General features: G+C 42.3%; 1 protein-coding gene across 2 annotated transcripts; it reads left to right on the forward strand.

The window, feature by feature from the left end:
- Positions 1–9,108: 9,108 nt before the first annotated feature.
- Positions 9,109–21,086, forward strand: LOC100911229 (sperm motility kinase-like). 2 transcript variants are annotated; one of them, XM_039095152.2, is made up of 8 exons: positions 9,109–10,514; positions 12,745–14,761; positions 15,281–15,455; positions 15,564–15,915; positions 16,330–16,915; positions 17,007–17,246; positions 20,364–20,472; positions 20,568–21,086. In XM_039095152.2, the coding sequence occupies exon 2, from the start codon at positions 12,767–12,769 to the stop codon at positions 14,729–14,731; it is 1,965 nt and encodes a 654-aa protein (XP_038951080.1). In that variant the 5' UTR covers positions 9,109–10,514; positions 12,745–12,766; the 3' UTR covers positions 14,732–14,761; positions 15,281–15,455; positions 15,564–15,915; positions 16,330–16,915; positions 17,007–17,246; positions 20,364–20,472; positions 20,568–21,086. The 2 variants fall into 2 exon arrangements, with proteins under 2 accessions (XP_038951080.1, XP_038951081.1); XM_039095153.2 differs by having other exon boundaries at positions 17,007–17,241.
- The last annotated feature ends 399 nt before the right edge of the window (positions 21,087–21,485 follow it).

Here is a 21,485-nt window from a genome sequence, read left to right on the forward strand (position 1 = left end):
GTGTGTGGGTTCATTTCTGGGTCTTCAATTCTATTCCATTGGTCTATCTGTCTGTCTCTGTACCAATACCATGCAGTTTTTATCACTATTGCTCTGTAATACTGCTTGAGTTCAGGGATAGTGATTCCCCCTGAAGTCCTTTTATTGTTGAGGATAGCTTTAGCTATCCTGGGTTTTTTGTTATTCCAGATGAATTTGCAAATTGTTCTGTCTAACTCTTTGAAGAATTGGATTGGTATTTTGATGGGGATTGCATTGAATCTGTAGATTGCTTTTGGTAAAATGGCCATTTTTACTATATTAATCCTGCCAATCCATGAGCATGGGAGATCTTTCCATCTTCTGAGGTCTTCTTCAATTTCTTTCCTCAGTGTCTTGAAGTTCATATTGTACAGATATTTTACTTGCATGGTTAAAGTCACACCGAGGTACTTTATATTATTTGGGTCTATTATGAAAGGTGTCGTTTCCCTAATTTCTTTCTCGGCTTGTTTCTCTTTTGTATAGAGGAAGGCAACTGATTTATTTGAGTTAATTTTATACCCAGCCACTTTGCAGAAGTTGTTTATCAGCTTTAGTAGTTCTCTGGTGGAACTTTTGGGATCACTTAAATATACTATCATGTCATCTGCAAATAGTGATATTTTGACCTCTTCTTTTCCGATCTGTATCCCCTTGATCTCCTTTTGTTGTCTGATTGCTCTGGCTAGAACTTCAAGAACTATATTGAATAAGTAGGGAGAGAGTGGGCAGCCTTGTCTAGTCCCTGATTTTAGTGGGATTGCTTCAAGTTTCGCTCCATTTAGTTTAATGTTAGCAACTGGTTTGCTGTATATGGCTTTTACTATGTTTAGGTATGGGCCTTGAATTCCTATTCTTTCCAGGACTTTTATCATGAAGGGGTGTTGAATTTTGTCAAATGCTTTCTCAGCATCTAATGAAATCATGTGGTTCTGTTCTTTCAGTTTGTTTATATAATGGATCACGTTGATGGTTTTCCGTATATTAAACCATCCCTGCATGCCTGGGATGAAGCCTACTTGATCATGGTGGATGATTGTTTTGATGTGCTCTTGAATTCGGTTTGCCAGAATTTTATTGAGTATTTTTGAGTCGATATTCGTAAGGGAAATTGGTCTGAAGTTCTCTTTCTTTGTTGGGTCTTTGTGTGGTTTAGGTATAAGAGTAATTGTGGCTTCATAGAAGGAATTTGGTAGTGATCCATCTGTTTCAATTTTGTGGAATAGTTTGGATTGGTATGAGGTCTTCTATGAAAGTCTGATGGAATTCTGCAGTAAACCCGTCTGGACCTGGGCTCTTTTTGGTTGGGAGACCTTTAATGACTGCTTCTATTTCCTTTGGAGTTATGGGGTTGTTTAACTGGTTTATCTGTTCCTGATTTAACTTCAGTACCTGGTATCTGTCTAGGAAATTGTCCATTTCCTGCAGATTTTCACGTTTTGTTGAATATATGCTTTTATAGTAATATCAGATGATTTTTTTGAATTTCCTCTGATTCTTTACTTATGTTTCCCTTTTCATTTCTGATTTTGTTAATTTGGACACACTCTCTGTGTCCTCTCATTACTCTGGCTAAGGGTTTATCTATCTTGTTGATTTTCTCAAAGAACCAACTTTTGGTTCTGTTGATTCTTTCTATGGTCCTTTTTGTTTCTACTTGGTTGATTTCAGCTCTGAGTTTGATTATTTCCTGCCTTCTACTCCTCCTGAATGTATTTGCTTCATTTTGCTCTAGAGCTTTTAGGTGTGCTATCAAGCTGCTGATATATGCTCTCCCCTGTTTCTTTCTGCAGGCACTCAGCGCTATGAGTTTTCCTCTTAGCACAGCTTTCATTGTGTCCCATAAGTTTGGGTATGTTGACCCTCATTTTCATTAAATTCTAAAAAGTCTTTAATTTCTTTCTTTATTTCTTCCTTGACCAGGTTATCATTGAGTAGAGCATTGTTCAATTTCCTCGTATATGTGGGCATTCTTCCCTTAGTGTTATTGAAGACCAGCTTTAGGCCGTGGTGGTCTGATAGCACCCTTGGGATTATTTCTATCTTTCTGTACCTGTTGAGGCCCATTTATTGACCAATTATATGGTCAATTTTGGAGAAAGTACCATGAGGAGCTGAGAAGAAGGTATATCCTTTTGTTTAAGGATAGAATGTTCTCTAAATATCTGTTAAGTCCATTTGGTTCAAGACTTCTCTTAGTCTCTCTATGTCTCTGTTTAATTTCTGTTTCCATGATCTGTCCATTGATGAGAGTGGGGTGTTGAAATCTCCTACTATTATTGTGTGAGGTGCAATGTCTGTTTTGAGCTTCAGTAAGGTTTCTTTTACGTATGTAAGTGCCCTTGTATTTGGCACATAGATATTTAGGATTGAGAGTTCATATTGGTGGATTTTTCCTTTGATGAATATAAAGTGTCCTTCCTTAACTTTTTTGATGACTTTTAGTTGAAAATTGATTTTATTTGATATTAGAATGGCTACTACAGCTTGCTTCTTCAGACCATTTGCTTGGAAAGTTGATTTCCAGCCTTTCACTCTGAGTTAGTGTCTGTCTTTGTCTCTGAGGTGTGTTTCCTGTAGGCAGCAGAATGCAGGGTCCTCATTGCGTATCCACTTTGTTAATCTATGTCTTTTTATTGGGGAGTTCAGACCATTGATGTTGAGAGATATTAAGGAATAGTGATTATTGCTTCCTGTTATATTCAAATTTGGATGTGAGGTTATGTTTGTGTGCTTTTCTTCTCTTTGTTTTGTTGCCAAGACCATTAGTTTCTTGCTTTTTCTAGGGTGTAGCTTGCGTCCTTATGTTGGGCTCTACCATTTATTATCCTTTGTAGTGCTGGATTTGTATAAAGATATCGTGTAAATTTGGTTTTGTCATGGAATATCTTGGTTTCTCCCTCTATGTTAATTGAGAGTTTTGCAGGATACAGTAACCTGGGCTGGCATTTGTGTTCTCTTAGGGTCTGTATGACATCTGCCCAGGATCTTCTGGCTTTCATAGTCTCTGGCGAAAAATCTGGTGTGATTCTGATAGGTCTGCCTTTATATGTTTCTTGACCTTTTTCCCTTACTGCTTTTAATATTCTTTATTTTGTGCATTTTGTGTTTGGCTATTATGTGTCGGGAGGTGTTTCTTTTTTGGTCCAATCTATTTGGAGTTCTGTAGGCTTCTTGTATGCCTATGGGTATCTCCTTGTTTTATTTTAGGGAAGTTTTCTTCTATGATTTTGTTGAAGATATTTACTGGTCCTTTGAGCTGGGAGTCTTCACTCTCTTCTATAACTATTATCCTTAGGTTTGATCTTCTCATTGAGTCCTGGATTTCCTGTATGTTTTGGACCAGTAGCTTTTTCCTCTTTACATTATCTTTGACTGTTGAGTCGATGATTTCTATAGAATCTTCTGCTCCTGAGATTCTCTCTTCTATCTCTTGTATTTTGTTATTGATGCTTGTATCTACGGCTCCTTGCCTCTTCCTTTGGTTTTCTATATCCAGGGTTGTTTCCATGTGTTCTTTCTTGATTGCTTCTATTTCCATTTTTAATTCCTTCAATTGTTTGATTGTGTTTTCCTGGAATTTTTTCAGGGATTTTTGTGATTCCTCTCTATAGGCTTCTACTTGTTTATTTATGTTTTCCTGCATTTCTCTAAGGGAGTTCTTCATGTCTTTCTGAAGTCCTCCAGCATCATGATTAAATGTGATTTCAAATCTAGATCTTGCTTCTCTGGTGTTTTTGGATATTCAGTGTTTGCTTTGTTGGGAGAATTGGGCTCCGATGATGCCATGTAGTCTTGGTTTCTGTTGCTTGGGTTCCTGGGCTTGCCTCTCGCCATCAGGTTGTCTCTGGTGTTACCTTGTTCTGCTATATCTGACATTGGCTAGACCTTCCTATAGGCCTATGTGTCAGGAGTGCTATAGACCTGATTTCCTGTTTTCTTTCAGCCAGCTGTGGGAACAGAGTGTTCTGATTTCGGGCGTGTAGTCTTTTCTGCCTACTGGTCCACCAGGCAGGTTATTTAGAGAAGAAAAGTTGGTCTAACCTGTGGTCCCGTGGCTCAAGTTGCTCGTGGGGGGCTGCTTTTGAGCTCTCCATGAGGGCGGCAACCAGGAGGGCCTGTGCTGCCTTTTCCTGGACCCCTGTGCACCGGGGTCCCAGATGGCGATAGTTGTTTTCCTCTGGAGTCAGAAATGTTGGCAGAGTGTAGTCTCTACTGGCCTCCCAGGCGTGCCTGCCCCTCTGAAGGTTTAGCTCTCCCTCCCACGGGATTTGGGTGCAGATAACTGTTGATCAGTCCCTTCAGATCCAGGCGGTGTCTGGACTGCGGGGGACCTGCAGCTACAGTGCCCCTGTCTTCTGGTTCCCAGACCCTATATAGTTTCCTCTTGGGCTAGGGATGTGGGCAGGGATGTGGGCAGTATTGGTGGTCTCTCCCGCTCTGCCATCTCAGGAGTGCCCACCTGTCTGGGCGGTGAGCTCTCTCTCCCACAAGGTTTGGGAGCAGGGAGCTGTGGGCCAGGATCTTCGAGGTTCCACCTCCAGCTAAAAACCGGAAGTGACCAGTCCCAGAGGAATTTTCCCTCATGTGTCCTGAGTCCACCAGGCAGGTCACTTGGAGCAGAAAAGTTGGTCTTACCTGTGGTCCCGCAGCTCAAGTTGCTCGTGGGGGAGCTGCTTTTTTGGCTTTCTGTCATTTTTGTTGTTCGTGAAGACCAGCCTTAGTCTGTGGTGATCTGATATGATGCAGAGGATTATTTCAGTCTTCTGTATCTGTTGACGCCTGTTTGGTGACTGATTATACGTTCAATTTTGGACAAAGTACCATGAGTTACTAAGAAGAAGATATAGTCTTTTCTTTTAGGATGAAATGTTCTATAGATAGCTGTTAAATCCATTTGGATCAATACTTCTCTTAGGTTCACTCTTTCTCTGTTTAGTTTCTGTTTCCATGATCTGTTCATTGATGAGAGTGGGGTGTTGAAGTCTCACACACAGTATTGTTGTGTGGGGGACAATGTGTGCCTTGAGCTGTAGTAAAATTTCTTCCATCATCGTGGGTGCCTTGTGTTGGAGCATAGATGTTCAGAATTGAGAGTTCATCTTCGTAGATTTTTCCTTTGATGAGTATGAAGTGTCCTTCCTTATTTTCTTAATAACTTTTGGTTGAATGTCAATTTTGTTTGATATTAAAATGGCTACTCCAGCTTGTTTCTTTGGAACATTCGCTTGGAAAAAAATGTCCCAGCCTTTTACTCTAAGGTAGTGTCTGTCTTTGCTTCTGAGCTGGGTTTCCTGTATGCAGCAAAATGCTGAGCCCAATTTACATATCCAGTCTGTTAGTCTATGTCTTTTTATTGGGGAATTGAGCTCAATGATGTTCAGAGATATTAAGGAGTAGTGATTGTTTCCTGTTGTTTCCTGGGCCCTAGCCTATCTGGTCTGTTCCCTCCCTCACTTCCAGCTGGATAACCTCACTTTCTCAGTACCCTCAGTGCAGACAATGCAAGCCCGATTCTCTCTACCTAGGAATGAGAAGGTGTGTTATATCAGAAAAATATCAATCTAATCCAACAAGTTAGCACTGGGGCATAATGGCACTGGTACACTTGTGCCAGCCCTCATGTGTGGAGGATAGGTAATTTCGCTGCTCCCCCACTTCTACCCCACTGCCTAACAAGAACACCCTTTGGCCTATATTGTATCAGCAGTGATGTCTGTGCTCTGTACCTCTCTTATTCTGGAGTCCTGACCTTGGCACAGGTGTCTATGTGGTCAGCCCCAACAAAATGCTGAACTCTGAGACTATAAGAGATTCCTAGAAGACAGCATAGCATTGGAGCCCGCAAAGCTTTCTGCTGGGTTCAGATCATTCCTATTTGACTACATGAAATGAGAACTCTGGGAGCATCTTGGCTCTGATTGCTAAAAGGTCCCCGTTGTAACACAATTTGGTAAACATGGCCTTAAAACTTGTTGAAAGCAGGCCCTTTGAAACTGGAGTTCTCAGTACCCTTAATTTGAGAATATCTGTCTGAGTTTCTAGGGAAATGGCTAAAGGGTACCCACTAAATTGAAACTATAGGACCCTTCTTGTGAGCAGTATTTGTCAAAATCTCACCAAATAACAGATATCTATAAATTGTTGGAGTAATCTGGGAAGTTAGGGCTTATTCTGGACCATAATGCACGTGGCTCTTTGCTAAATAAGGTGGTTTCATTGTGAGATACATACATACCTTTCTTAGTGTAAATATGTAGGTATCTGTTGGTTCTGTATGGAGTGTCCTCCTAAGGACTTTCCACAGTACACACACATCTCAACTCCTCTGACTTCAATACAACATATGGGAGTGCCTGGTGCCTGGACATCTATGACCACTCTCCCTAAAAAAGGCAATCACTTCTAAGTAGGGTCAGCAATCCCCTACTGTGCCAGTACATGAGGCACTTGAGGAAACAATGTGGAGTTGGAAGATGTCTGAAAAACGGTGGGAAGCAGAGAGAGCTGCAGGGAAAACAAGGACATAAGAGGCAGGCCCACAACTTTGTGTCAGTAAAAGCTGCTACCTCTAGATCTAGCTACCAGAGGCATGAATGTTCCACTATCAAAATGTTATGTGGTATCTTTGTATAATACAGGACACATAAGGCATGCTAGCTGATGGGTGCCCAGGGGATAAAACATTGTTAGTGCTCATTTTGGCTCACAGTTCAGATGATAGAGCCTTCCACAGCAGAGAAACAAGCAAGGAGAGATGAGGTTCCAATATCTTAGCCAAGAACTCCTGATGCGAACAACTTGATGCTATAGTTTGGTTTGGAGGTAAGGCATCTCCCACATGTGTTTGACCACTTGTTCTCCAGTTAGTGGCCCTCTTTTGGGAGTAGTGGGGCCTATAGGAGGTGGGAGCCTTGCTGAAGGTAATGGGACACGGGGTGAGACCTGTATTCATACCTCAGCCCAGGAAACTCTCTGGTTCCTAGGCCACAGCCAGTTAAGGAATTTCACCACATACCAGTTTATCCTGAAGCAATACCTTCCCTGTTGTGGAAGACTTTATATGTGAATCAAATAGCCGTGCTCAGTTGTCTCTATCAGACATTTTGTCACAGCAATAAAAAATTAGCAAATTTCCCTAAGTTCCTTCCAAGGGACCTATCTCAGGAAGTGTCTATAACCATGCACTAATGCCTTTGGGAGACATTCAAGAGCCAAGATTTCTCAACGGTGCATTAGCCTGCAGGGAGGAGGCCTCCATTATCAAAGTGATAGTCACTGTCACGCCCTACACCCTGAATATAAGGTCACTTGCAGCCAGTCTCCCTGAGACCCAGCCATTGCTGGAGAGCAGTATGCCTCTCCCTTTAAAAGTGCCATAAGTTTGTTTCTAGAACAGGTAGTTATTTTTTAAGGATGGTGAGTGGCCGCGTATTTTCTTTTCTTACTGGATGTTTTCTTTTCAGAATAATGTCAATTTGACCTCCTCAGAACTATTCAACCTGTTTGGCTAGTGCTGTATTGCTGGATCTCTGTGGTTCCATGGGGCTTCCACTGAATCAGTAAGGTGATGACACTCATGCAAATGTATAGCAGTGTGGCTTGCAGGACTTGTGAGCCTTGCTCCAGACCCATGCCCCTCAGCTGCTGATGTCACAATCACTTGAGTGCTCACTGTGTTTCCCACAGAAATAACTTCTAAGTTTTGTTACTGTATTGGTTTAGATCATGGAGAAAATAAAAATGGTACTCTTCATAGAGGGAAACAACCTAATAAAAGATCCCTGAATGAAAATCAAAGCCTCCCAGTCTTATGTCATCTCCTCGACCCTTGAAGCCGGACAGTATCTGTGATGCCATTTTCAAGGATTTTGGACCTAACTCAAATAGCCCTGGGTCCCGTCCCCATGGATTGGTTTACAAAAACAAAGAAAACCAAGTCAGAAAACATAGTTCTCTGTCCTCAGAATTATACAAATAATATGCAAAACAAACTTCCCAGGAGACAAGGCCAGATGACATTTCTAGTGGTTATAAAAATGGACTCCATTCACTCTCAGACAAGATACTATCTCTCTCAGAATTCACCTGCTGTGTGTCTGCCTAAAGTGTCTATTAGCCCTTGAAACATTTATCAATTTTTTCAGGCAAACATACCCTAGCACTTGACCTTCATCGAAGAATGACAACGTTAGTAACTTTTATGTCCTGAGAACTTATATAAGACCTTTCTTCTTTGTCTTTGAGATCCTGCTTGATGTCTGTCAGTGGGACTGTAATGACTTTCCTCAGGCACAGCACATCTAATAGTAACCAGCTCTAGTATGTGGCACTTGATGTTGGAACATGTGTCCCTCCAAATCTATGTTGAGTCTTCAGTTCTATTTGGGGCCTTTGTGGTGCCAACCAAGGGGGTTCAGCATCATGACAGAATGTGTCCCCTATAGAAAATGGCCCGACACCAAACCCTGACACTATTGCAGATGCCATGTTATGCTTGCAGACTTGGGTCTGACATGGCTGTCCTCTGACAGGCTCTACAAACACCTGACACGGATGCAGACACTTACAGCAAACATTGGACTGAGCTAGGGGACCTCTGTGGAAGAGTAAGGGGAAGGACTGAAGGAGCTGAAGGGGATTTCAACCCCGTAGGAAGAACAACAGTGTCAACTACCAGACACATCAGAGGACTGTGGACTAATGCATAAACAAAGAGTTTACATGACTTGTTGTTACTACATGTGTAGCAGAGGAATGTTTTGTCTGGCCTCAGTGGAAGGTATATCCTTGGTCCTGTGGAGGCTTGATGCCCCGTGAAAGGAGAAAGCTAAAGCAGCAGGAATGTTAAATCTTAACCCTAACACTATTACTAATGGTAATCCTAACCCTTTTAGAGGGGGGATGTAGTGAAGGAATTTTTACATTATATATACATATATAGTATGTATATATTTCTTTTCATATATATATATATATATATATATATATATATAAATATGGAAAAAAAATTGAAAGAGAGTTTTCCCTTTTTCAGGACCATCTAAGGAATCCCAACAAAATGACATGTTAGAGCAAGAAAGCAGCTCTGATATATGCAGACAAATAATATATATCAAACATACTGTTTTCAACTTACCAATCTCCAGAAGTACAAGACTTCAAATAATTTGTTGATAAATTTCCCAGTCTAAGGCAATTTGTTGTAGATCAGGATGAGATTTGACATTTGAAAACTGTCTGCCTCCCATGCCTACAGCTTTTGCTGTCTGTAGGATTCTAGGCTGACCTTCTTTCTTGATCATCCTGTAGATGGCTGCCCTCTGTCTCCTGGAGTTCTCTGTCTCTGGTGAGAAATCTAATAAGAGGTTTTGGGTAGGCTATAACAAAACTCCATTCATCACAGTCCCACATACTTTAGAAACTTGTCCTAGGGTATTTGAGAAAGGGTATTTTGTGACAGACGGACAATGACAGGGGCATACTTTGGACACCAAGTATAGCCAAAGGAATGACTACTTGAACATTGATGTGTAACAGCCAGTTGTTAGCACAGTATTTTTGGTGCTATTGACAAAGGACATTGGAGCATCCTCTAGGTTCCCTTGCTTACTGGTAAATATTAGAGTCTATACCCAGTGAAGCTTAAAGCTTTGGGGCCTGTATTATCATTATCCATATTGCTGTTTCTATATCCTCTAAAGTGGAGGCAGTCTTTGCTGTGGTCTGCATTTAAAAAAAATTGCCTATAAAATTGTGTCTGATCACGTGATATCTAGCTGGTGATACTGTCATGGGAAGCTTTTAGGAGATGGGCCCTTGGTCTAGGAAGCAGTGTTATGACCTGGCATTGGACATGGATTGACCAGCAGTACAGGATGAACAGCCACATGTTAGCACTGTATACCATGCTTTCCGTGTTCCCTAACGTGTGAGCCAAAATGAGCCATTACATTGCTCCTGGTTAGGCACTTGGTAGCAGTAACTGCAGAGTAGCTAATACAGTCCTCTGAGGCAGGAGAATGCCCATCCCTCATTGGTCCATGTCTTGCTCTGACCTCACAAAGAACCATTGTGACAGATGGCAGCCACCTGCCTATATAATGCACTGCCCAAGGCTGGTTGCTGTCCTTCTAGTGCAGAGAGCGGGTTGGTGGTGATTTGTGAAACTTGGACTTTGGTAAAAATTTTGGACTCGGATACTGGTGAACGTTTTGGACTCGGATTCTGGCAAAGGTTTGGACTCGGATACTGGTGAACGTTTTGGACTCGGATTCTGGCAAAGGTTTGGACTCGGATACTGGTGAAGGTTTTGGATTCGGATTCTGGCAAAGGTTTGGACTCGGATACTGGTGAACATTTTGGGCTTGGATTCTGGCAACGGTTTGGACTCGGATACTGCTGAACGTTTTTGACTCGGATTCTGGCAAAGGTTTGGACTCGGATACTGGTGAATTTTGGACTCGGATTCTGGTTACATTTGGATTTCCCAGGTAAGCCCTTTATCAGTTACTTCTTGAGGTTTTCTGGTACTTTTTTTCATTTTAGTTTCTTTAATTTGTCTTTCATTTTAGACATTCATTTTTACATAATTTCATTTCTTCATTAATTATCTTCAATTTGTCCTTTTCTATGTACACATTTTCATTGACTCATTTACTTTTTAGAGTTTTTGTTAATAAACATTAAGGATATATAGTAAGACATTTCAGCAAAACATTACTGTATATGCACATAATGTACTTTGATAATATTCAGCTACTCGGACAACCGGTACCCCTACCTCCTCCTTTCTCCTTCACATTCCTAATCAATTTCTTTTAGTGCAGGCCCCTTCCACTACCTATACTTCAACAGCTGGGAGTCAGTATCTGTGTGGGACTTGATAGGGTGATTTCCAGATCCATTCTCTTTTTAAAAGGCAATTTTACATTCCAGCTGAGCATGTGAATCTTGTCCTCTGTTTCTATGCATTATTGTTAATCAGTTGGTGGGTTTGCACCACTAGTAGAACTGGATGAACCCATCTTGATCAGGAAGTTTGGTTTATTAAATGTTCTTGAATTCTCTATGAGGTATTAAGCACTGGAAGGATTGTTGTGTCTGTGTTAATTATACTTATTTCTTGTTACTGTAAACACTTGGCTTCAGTATCTGCTTGAGTCAGTCTCAAAGGATAAATCTAGATTCTTTCTCCTTTCTATTTTCATGAATAGTTTGAGAACCATTGGTGTGGGATTTTTTTTAATTAGATTTGATAGAAATCACCAGTGAGTTTGTCTAGTCTGGCCTTTTTCTCTTTTTGTTTGTTTGTTTGTTTGTTTGTTTGTTGTTGCTTTTGCCGTTAAGAGATTCTTTTAAATTATTATGTCAATTTTGTTTCTTTTTTGAAATTTGTTTGAAATTCTGTGAGAATTTTGCATGATATTTTTGGTCATATTTACTATTTCCCCTCCTTCCAGATCCTCCACACAGATTTTCTTGCGCTTCAGATTTGGGTCTTTCATTTTGTTTAGTTTCTGACCATCAAGTACAGTTTCTCTTGTCCTTAGGCTCTTAGATATGTGTCCTTCCACAGAAGAGTGGTCTGCCCAAACTCTTCAGGGGCCACACCCTTAAAATTGGTAGCTCCCTGTCAGGTATCAATTCTGATGAGCTCATCATCTAGGTGTGTGATTTCTTGTCCACCTCCCCTCTTCATGCTGAGCTTTTGACTGACTTGAGCCTGAGCAGGTCACAATGCTGTAGGATCTTATATGTAACTGCCCTACTGTGCCCAGAGAGCACTGTTCCTCCTTGCCATCAACTGCCTCTGGCTCTTACAAACTTTCAGTTTAGATGTTTTCCCTCTTCTTAGTTCTTAGTTGGTAGTTTCATGTGTGTTTAGAGGTTCATCAATTTCTTCAAGATTTTTCCATTTCACTGGAAAGTTTGTAAAACTTCCCTAGTGATTGTTTATCTGAATTTCTTCTCTCTGATGTGATGAATGCATATCTTCCTACTTCTACAAGTTATTTTGGTTAAGATTGCATCAGCTATATTTATTATTTTTTTCTTTTTTTTTTCTGGGAGCTAAGGACCGAACCCAGGGCCTAGCGCTTGCTAGGCAAGTGCTCTACCACTGAGCTAAATCCCCAACCCCTGCTATATTTATTCTTAAAGTTAAACAAATTGTTACGGGAGCAGTTTGAATATGCTTGGCCAAGGGAGTGGCACTGATAATAGGTGTCATGTATGATGACGTGTGGCACTGTCCAGTGGCTTTTGTTGTCCTACTCCTAGCTTCCTAGAAGAGTCAGTCTTTTCATAGCAACTTTCTGATAAAGATGTAGGACCCTCAGCTCCTCCTGCTCCATGCCTACCTAGATGTTGCCATGTTCTTACTTTGGTGATAATGGACTGAACCTCTGAACCTGTAAGCCAGCTCCAAATAAATGTTATCCTTTATAAGAGTTGCCTTAGTCCTGGCATCTAATCACAGCTATGAATTCCAAACTAAAAGAGCTACTTTGGTCCTTGCATTACTTTAGTCTCCAGTTCCTCAATTCATATTCTGAACTGGAATTCTAATTCTTTTGGATTTGGCTTGTTCTTATATTTCTGAGTTTGACATACATCATTAGATTATTTGGACCATCATTTTGTTTGTATCAGTACAGGAATTGACGGCTATAAATGTTTCTATTAGACTCACTTTCACTCACTTTTATCTTGCATCACTAGTTGGTGTGGACAATCGACGAAGATGAAGAGGTGGCAAGTGTGTCAGGACCTCAGGTCCAGCCCCTTTCAGGAAGATGCCTTAACAGATCATTACAGAATACTAGCAAGCCTTGGCCAGGGAGGATTTGGGGAGGTCAAACTAGCTTCCCATCTCCTCACCCAGACAAAGGTAGCTATAAAAGTTCTCCCCAAAAGCAATAAAAACCTCCTGCTCAAATCCGAAATTGAAATCATGAAATCCCTCGATCACCCCCATATCATTAAACTTTTACACATAATTGACACCAACGAAAACATTTTCATCGTCCTGGAGCACGCGGTGGGAGGAGAGCTGCTGACCAGAATTGAGGACTTTGGATACTTACCCGAGGAGGAGTGCAACAGACTGTTTAGACAGATGGTTTTAGCACTCCAGTACTGTCACCAGAGAGGGATCATACATAGGGATATAAAACCAGAAAACATTTTATTGGACCACAAAGGAAACGTAAAACTGAGTGATTTTGGATTGAGCACCAAGATAGTCATGGGTCAGAAGTTAACAACATTGTGTGGGACCCTCCCTTACTGTGCTCCAGAACTGTTTAATCTTAATGGATATGATGGCCAGGCAATCGACGTCTGGAGCTTGGGAGTTGTTCTCTACTATATGGCTACAGGGTGTCTCCCTTTCCAGGGATTTACCTATCAAGCAATAAAGCAGAAAATCTTGTCAGGAAGGTACTCAGTGAACTTCCGGTTGTCACCAGACCTCTGGGATGTGATAGCCAAATTGCTAACTGTCAACCCTAGAGAAAGGCCAAGAGTCCATGAAATTTTAAGATTTAACTGGCTTAAGAATGAGAATGAAGTTTCTCCCAGTTCATTAGGAGGAAACACTGACAGCCACCCTGACCCCACTATACTGGTCATGATGGGCGACATGGGGTACGAGCAAGGTCAAATAAGGGAAAGCTTGAGGGAGCGAAAGTTTGACCAGGTGATGGCTACTTACTTAATGCTCAGGGAGAAGGCATGCTCAGAAGACAAATCCATCAAAACACCTCATCCCACGCAGTGTGCTCAAACTTTGAAAAGCACAGGGTCAACCACGGAAAAGCAGACAACTCTGAGGAGGGGATCTAGTCTGCCTACCCTTACAACCTTCTATTTACCCAGCAAATTAGAAAGTCTTAACAAGGAAAAAAGAACTACAATGAGGCACACTATGCCACCTAACTTGAACTGCTTCAACAAATCAGAAAGTCTTAACAAGGGAAGAAGAACTATAGTGAGTCACACTATTTCACCCACCTTGAACTGCTTCAACAAACCAGAAAGTCTTAACAAGGGAAAAAGAACTATAGTGAGGCACACTATGCCACCCAAGAAGACAAGTCCAGTTCGAAGAATCTGCCCACGGCTTCACAAGTCTTTCGGCATGGGGAGTGCCTCGGAAGATAGCTCTAAAAGAAATTCTTCAGATCCATCACTGACAATCTTCTCCTCTCAATCATTCATGAGTGCATTCAAATATGGCTCTACCTATTCAAAGAGGAAGGCGTTCTTACAGTGTATCTTACATTATCATGCCTCCCAGGAAGAAGACCAATATAAGACCACCATCATACCGAGTGGAAAGCTTAACACAACTGTTCCACCAAACTCCCTTCAGGAGGACCAGCCCACAGGACACCTCCATAATGTGCTTACAGCTGGAGCAGTGGACAACAGGAACTTACAAGAGAAATCACCACCATTCTCTACCACGGCGACCAAGGGTGAGGGTCCTGCTATAAAAGAAAGAGAGTCCATCCCATCCTCCCCACGTGCTCCTCGGGAACAATTCCGTGGCAGGAGTCAGACTCCACCCAGGGCCCCCTTTAGAAGGCGTGTCTGGAAGACCTTGAAGAGTGGCTTTCTAAAAGGACTGGGGAGTTTATGTTGCTGTCTACCGATCCAAAAGAAGGTACACCCCGCCAGCAACAGAGTCCCACCTATGAAGTAAAAGGAGCCATGGAGGCAGTCGTGGTAACAGGTAGGTGTACAGGCTACAGTACACCTCTACCCTTAGGCTTTCATATTTTAAATAGTGTCACTTTTTAAAGAAAAAAACATTTATTTACTCTATGTGCATGGAGGTTAACTAGCCAGAGTCATTTATGTCTTTACACTATATCTGTCTTGGGGAATGGATTGAGGTCTCTAGCTTTGGCAGCATTTCATGGAACTATTTACTAATAAATGGTATGTTTTGAATGGTTTAATGTTTAAATGGTATGGTTATAAGAATATACATTTTAAGGGTTGGTGATAACACATGTTCACACAGACAATCCAGTTCGACTGTATCCTTTGTGAGGACCTAAACCACATGGAGAGAGTAGAGGAGAGTGTCTGGAGCCTCAGTGGGAATGCTGGAAAAGAGTGGCTGAAAGGATCAGTGAAACACTGGGGAGGAATGAACTTGAGGTCCCATGGCAGCACAGTGCCAGCAGAGCCAAGCATGAGTCCTGAAGTTTTCTCCTAAGTGTCCCCATTTTGTGTCCTTTTACAGAGCACTTGGAGGCACAGAGCTCCCTGCAAGATACCAGAGCACGAAGATCAATTTGCTGAGCGCACAGACAGGCACAGAAGAGAGCCAGGAAGTTCCCATGGTTGGGTGAAAGTCAGAATTCATCTACATCACAGTCTGAAACTAATGGACAACTCTTTCTGTCTGCTGATTAATAGTGTGTGTCTGGGTGATGTCACACCCTTCCCAGATCCCCTGAGACCTGAGGGCTGAGAAAGGGTTCTGGGAGAAAGATCTAAGCTCTTGATTTTCCTTACACTTCTAGGTTGGTTTTCATGATGGCTGCTGGTTCCCTAATTGTGCCTGCCAACTGAGGTGCTTCATAGGACTTAGAAATGCTGAAAACAAAGTTACCATGGCATGCATGTCATCATCAAGAACACAAGCCTTACAGGACTTTCCAGGCATGGTGAGATCATCAGCTGCCGGTCTCCAGATGGACCTGTGAGACCTTAGAAGAAACAATGGGCAGTGGAAGCAGTGAAGGACCTCAGAGTGCCTGACCTGTATGTGCAACATAACTGTTGCTGACCAGATTGGAGCCAGAAACAGAGCGAAGATGGTGCACGGATGGTCCATCTAGCGCTCATAATGGAAGGAAGAGTTTACACTAACAGGTGAGTCTCTTGCTTATGATCCAGCTCTGAAAACCATCCTGGCTTGTTAGACAGCTTGCATTTAACCCACCAAGATTCAGAAACCTTCACAACACAACCCATTTGGTGAGTTATTATTGGTGAGCGTGCCTGGTGCAGTGCAGCCTGAGTCATCTGTGTGAACGCTTCTGCACATGATATCTGGACAGACAGGAACACACACACACAAACACACACACACACACACACACACACACACACACACAATTTCAAAAGTTCTTTGTCAGTGTTGCTGCTAGTGAAATTTGCATGAAAAGGAGAGAATCTGCATTATAAACAAAGTAATAGATTTCCTGTTACTATAGTAATCCCTCCAAATCAGTTCTCTTGTCTACACCCTCATCTGAAACATTAACCTCTTCTATTGCTTCATAGGAAAAATGTGATGTCGAACACGCCACTATGCACACTATGGCAGGGCATCTCAGATCAGGCACGGTGAAGCCCACCATGTGTGTTTGAGTGGAGACAAGGGCAAGTCTGGAACATTGGATACTTGAAGTCTGAGCGGGAGCTGCTTCCGAGCATGACCATGGATAAGCACGTGGGGATGGAGAAACAACTAAGGCCCTCTGGTCTGATGACAGGGGACTTCCTTTGCAGGGCTTATGGTCTCCTGCCACCCCCCTCACCTGAGGAAACTCAGGGAATTAAATGGTCAGATCTGTACTCCTCCTTACTCCCATACTCACCTATGCCCTGCCTTTCTTATTTTCAACAGCATCGAATAAGATCAAAGCTGTTTTCTCTCTGATGCCCTGTAGGGATGTTGCTGTCACTGCATTTGTCTTCGGGCATCAAGCCAAGTGCCTTTATGGGGTGTTTGCCTTATGACCCTGTGCTTCAGCTACCAAAGGACTCTTGATCTCACACTCAACAAGGGACAGAGCCTGAGACCAGCTACATCTGCATGGTGCTTAGGGCAGCAGATCCTCCTGAAGCCCTATGCACTGGATGGAAAGTGAGAATACAGGGGCTGCTCCCTTGCTCAAGACAAAGGAAAGGCATGATTGGCTAACACTTGTGATCTTTCAAACACCCCTTGTTTTCAGGTCTCTTTGATGTAAGAGGTCCCTGATGATGTGCAGAGAAGTAGCAAAAGAGAAGGAAGTCGCATCGTCAGCCACCTGCACTGGAAGCGTCATGGGAAGTAAACTGTGTCCTGCTCTCAGGAACACCCAGCAGTTTTCCCTGACTGTTTGTTGTGCAAGAAGAGTAGATCAGTCGTGGTGGAGAACGTCCTCACTGGGAACAGTTCCTCTCTCCACCAGGAGTCATGTGATCCGTGTAAGGTGCATCTCAGGTCACCTCCATCCACCAACTCCACTTCTGTGTAAATGGGGCAAGGAGAGTCAGTTGGTGTTAATGCTCTCTCAATCACTTAGGAATTGACACCATTTTCCCAGTAAAAAAAAGTCTCAAGAAATAGTGCCATATGCAAGATTAAGACATATATAACACTGACAGATACTGTACAGGGGCAGTGGGGAACACTTTTATTGGGTGCCTTCTAAAGCCGTGGCATCTACCAATACCTACAGAAATGAACCATGAAGATGGCCCATAGAAAACAGTTCTGATATTGAAAGGTTAAATAGTTTCTGATTTTAGGCATTGTGGGCTCGAGGTAATATCGGCCATTGAGGATATCCACGGAGAGCTGGGTTTAAGATATGCTTAGGCACAAATGGAACCAAGAGTCTCGTATGCTGCAATCTGGACAAATCTCTATGGTGTAAACAACTCTGAATAGAGAGGCTGTTTTTTTTTTTCTAGTAAACTTTTTCTGTTAGAACCACGTGTTGTGGTGTCCTATTTTATATCCGTATAAACATCCTGATTTTGGAAGTAGTTAGCATGTCTATCTTCCAAAGGCACCATTTTCCCAGTGGTGAGAACACCTCTAATCTGCTTGATGCACTGAGGTCTTCATCCAGTGCACTGGATCTCTGCAGTCTTCTTCCTCGAATCCTTGCCTAGACTGCATCCTAGAGACATCTCTCCATCCTGCTATTGTTTATCACTAGTGGAAATTTGTGTTTTACGCTTCAACTGGGTAAATTTGCTGTCTGTTTCATAGTTTATTTTTCTCAGCATAATGTGCCTAGAGTCTATTCATGTTGATGACAATTCTCAGTATCCTTCTCCCATTTTTCCTATATCCCCCCATTATTTTTTTAAGCAGGTCTTGCTGTATATCCTAGCCTGTCTTACAACTCATTGCCCTACTGCTCAGAATGCTTGGGACTTTGGTGACATGTTTGTGCCTCCTAAATTTGAAGGCCTAAATGCATTCTTCCTGAATAGACATGTGGATGCAGGACAGGCACCTTGTTAAAGGATTAGGTTTTAATTCATTTTGAAATGCTCCCATTACTCCCTATCTCAGTATCTTCCAAAAGCTCCTTATAATGGGACAGCGAGATAGTCCCCAGTGCCTGACTTCTGCTCACAAAGCACTGCTGTTGTGTAGCATGGAGTCTGCTTTATCCACAACTTGTGTTTCTGCCCTGCCATTCATATCCTGTGGAGAAGGCAGAACTTTCTTCAGGGCACATGGATGCTCAGTGCTGTCCTGTGAGACAGAGATGGAGAGCCTTCCATGATGACAGTAGCCTTGGCCTCCTGAAACCAAAGCACTGTGGGAAGAAACTATAAACAACTATCTCTTCCTGTGGAGGCACAGCCAGCACGCACCACTGGGCAGGTCCCTCTAGGTGGTGTGAGGGATCCTGTACTGTATGTATCCGTTCTCTGCACACTGGTTGACTCCATAGCTTGGCTGTCATGAATAGTTCTCTGGGACAGTACACAAGTGTCACTGACATTCTGACATTCTTTCCTTTGTCCTGTACCCAATGTTGGGATGCCTGGATCTCAGGGAAAATATACTTTCCCATTTTGAGGATCCCCACACGTGGTCTTAAGGGAGTTGTATAGATGTTTGATGTATCAGCAATGTGCAAGTATTTCCAATTCACACTCAGGCAAATTTTTGTCCTTTCACACTAGATTCATAGGGTAACCTTTATGAGAACTCCAATGGCAGCTGACTCTACTCGAACAAATGCACTTCAATTTGCAGATTCTAACCTATGTCTCTCCTCTGTCTGTTTCCCTACTTGTCCAATAGCAATCCCAGTGGACCAGGTCCTCAAGGTCTTCAGTCTCTTTGCAGTTGGTTGTTACACAGGCAGAACTAAAGAACGAGATCCACTCTTCTACATTACATGCTGTTTTATTGTTAACAATTATTTGAAATTTACATAGAATATTCCATTCCACTCTGGGCTAAGAACAGAACTTGTTTCTGTACAGAAAGAAAGAAAGAAAGAAAGAAAGAAAGAAAGAAAGAAAGAGAGAGAGAGAGAAAGAAAGAAAGAAGAAAGAGAGAGAAAGAAAAAGAGAAAGGTTACAAATGGATAACTAGAATTTGTATGAATTTTTGTCCCTTCCCAATAATCTCTTAACTGTGTGATGATAAATAATTATGAAGATGCTGAAACAGGAGACTGTTCAGCTACTTGGATCTTAAAATGTACTGTGGATAAATAGGGGCTCTATTTAAGGAATAATTTGTGTGCCTTTTAGAGGATTTATCTACTATTAGAGACCTGGGGAAAGTAGCAAAACCAGAAATAGGTGTCTATCAACTTCTGAGGTAGATGCCATGAAGTGCTTGCTGACAGGAGCCTGATACAACTGTCTCCTGAGAGGCTTTGCCAGATCCTGACCAATATAGATGTGGATGCTCGCTGGAGGTCAACCATCGGACTGATCACAGGGACCCCAATAGAGGAATTAGAGGAAGGACTGAAGGAGCTGAAGGGGCCTTATCAATGAGAGGGGAGCCCCTTGGTTCTGGGAAGGCTTGATGCCCCAGTGTAGAGGAATGCTAGGGTTGTAAGACAGGGATGGGAGGGTGGGTGGGCAAACCTCATAGAAGGAGGATAAGGGAAGATGGGATAGGGCATTTGCAGGGGGAAAATTTTGAAAGGTGATAACATTTCAAATGGAAATATATATATCCAATTAAAATATATAATGAATAATCTAAACAGGAAAAAAGGGATAATTTGAATGCCTTCTATAGTATTCCTCTACTATTAAAGAACAAGGGAAGGTAGACATCACTCTATTACCAGAAATAGTTGTCTATCCCCTTCTGACATTAGAAAAGTTAAGATGTCATTTAATCAATACAGTTGGATCTTTCTGTAGCTGTGAGAATATGGTCCACCCTCACTAGAGAGTTAGGCAATGGCTGAGAAGACTGCAAGACATTAATTAGCATCCCATCCACAGTTATAAAAACCCTGTAGGATGTTGCTGTTACTGCAGCTTTGTGTCCCAAGGCGGCATGTGTAATGCCTTTACTGTATAAATAACCCTATGACCCTGTGCTGCAGCTATCAGAGGACTCCTGGGAAGACACTCAACAAGGGACAGAGCCTGAGACCAGCTACATCTTCGTGGTGCAGAGGGCAGGAGAAGTTCCTGGAGCTCTACACAGTGGAAGTAAGCTGAACACACAAGTGATGCCTCCTTGCTCAAGCCATGGGGAAGGCACATGGCTAACACTTGGTGATCTTTCAAAAACCCCTTGTTCTCAGGTCTCCTTCATGGAAGAGGCCCCTGAGATTAGCAGAAAAGTAGCACCAGAGACACAAGTCGCATCATCAGCCACCTGGAAAGGGAGCAACATGAGAAGTAACATGCGTTCTGATCTCAGGAACACCCAGCAGTTTTCCCTGACCGTTTGTTGTGCAAGAAGAGTAGATGAGTCAGTGTGGAGAACTTCCTCACTGGGAACAGTTCCTCTCTCCAACAGGAGTCAAGCAATCAGTGTAAGGTGCATCGCAAGTGCCCTCCATCCACCAACTCCACTCCTGTGTAAATGCGGCAAGGAGAGTCAGTTGGTGTCACTGGTAACTCAGTCACCTAGGCACTGACACCACTTCCCCAGAAAAAAGTCTCAATGCAAGGTCAAGACAGCAGAAGTATATGACGACAGATATTGTACAGGGGGAGGGGAAAACCCATTTATTGGGTCCATTCTAAAGCAGTGGTATCAACCAATACCTACAGAAATGAACCATGAAGTCGGCCCATAATAAAAACGGTCCTCTGTATTTAAAGGTGCATGGTTTCTGCTTTTAGGCATTTGTGTCTGAATTAATATCAGCCACAGAGAATAGCCACAATAGCTGGGGTTAAGATTTACTTACGCAGAAATGTCTATCTTTAGAATCCTGTAGAAAGTGGCAATCAGTCTATAACCAGAAATAGTTGTCAATCACCTTCTGACAGTAGAAAACTTAAGGATGTCATTTAATTGATGCAGTTGGAATTTTCTGTGATTGTGACAATTTTTACATGCTTATCACACAGTTAGGTAGACCATGGGTGAGAAGACCACAAGACTAAATTAGCATCCTGTCAACATAAAAATCTGGAGTTTGGGGAGTTGGAAAGATTCATTAAGAGCCTTTTCTGCTGATAAAAGAGGCTGGCACTTCACCTCCCTGTAC

This window comes from Rattus norvegicus, chromosome 16 (genome assembly GCF_036323735.1).
Source record: "Rattus norvegicus strain BN/NHsdMcwi chromosome 16, GRCr8, whole genome shotgun sequence".
In the NCBI taxonomy this organism is placed as follows: domain Eukaryota; kingdom Metazoa; phylum Chordata; class Mammalia; order Rodentia; family Muridae; genus Rattus; species Rattus norvegicus.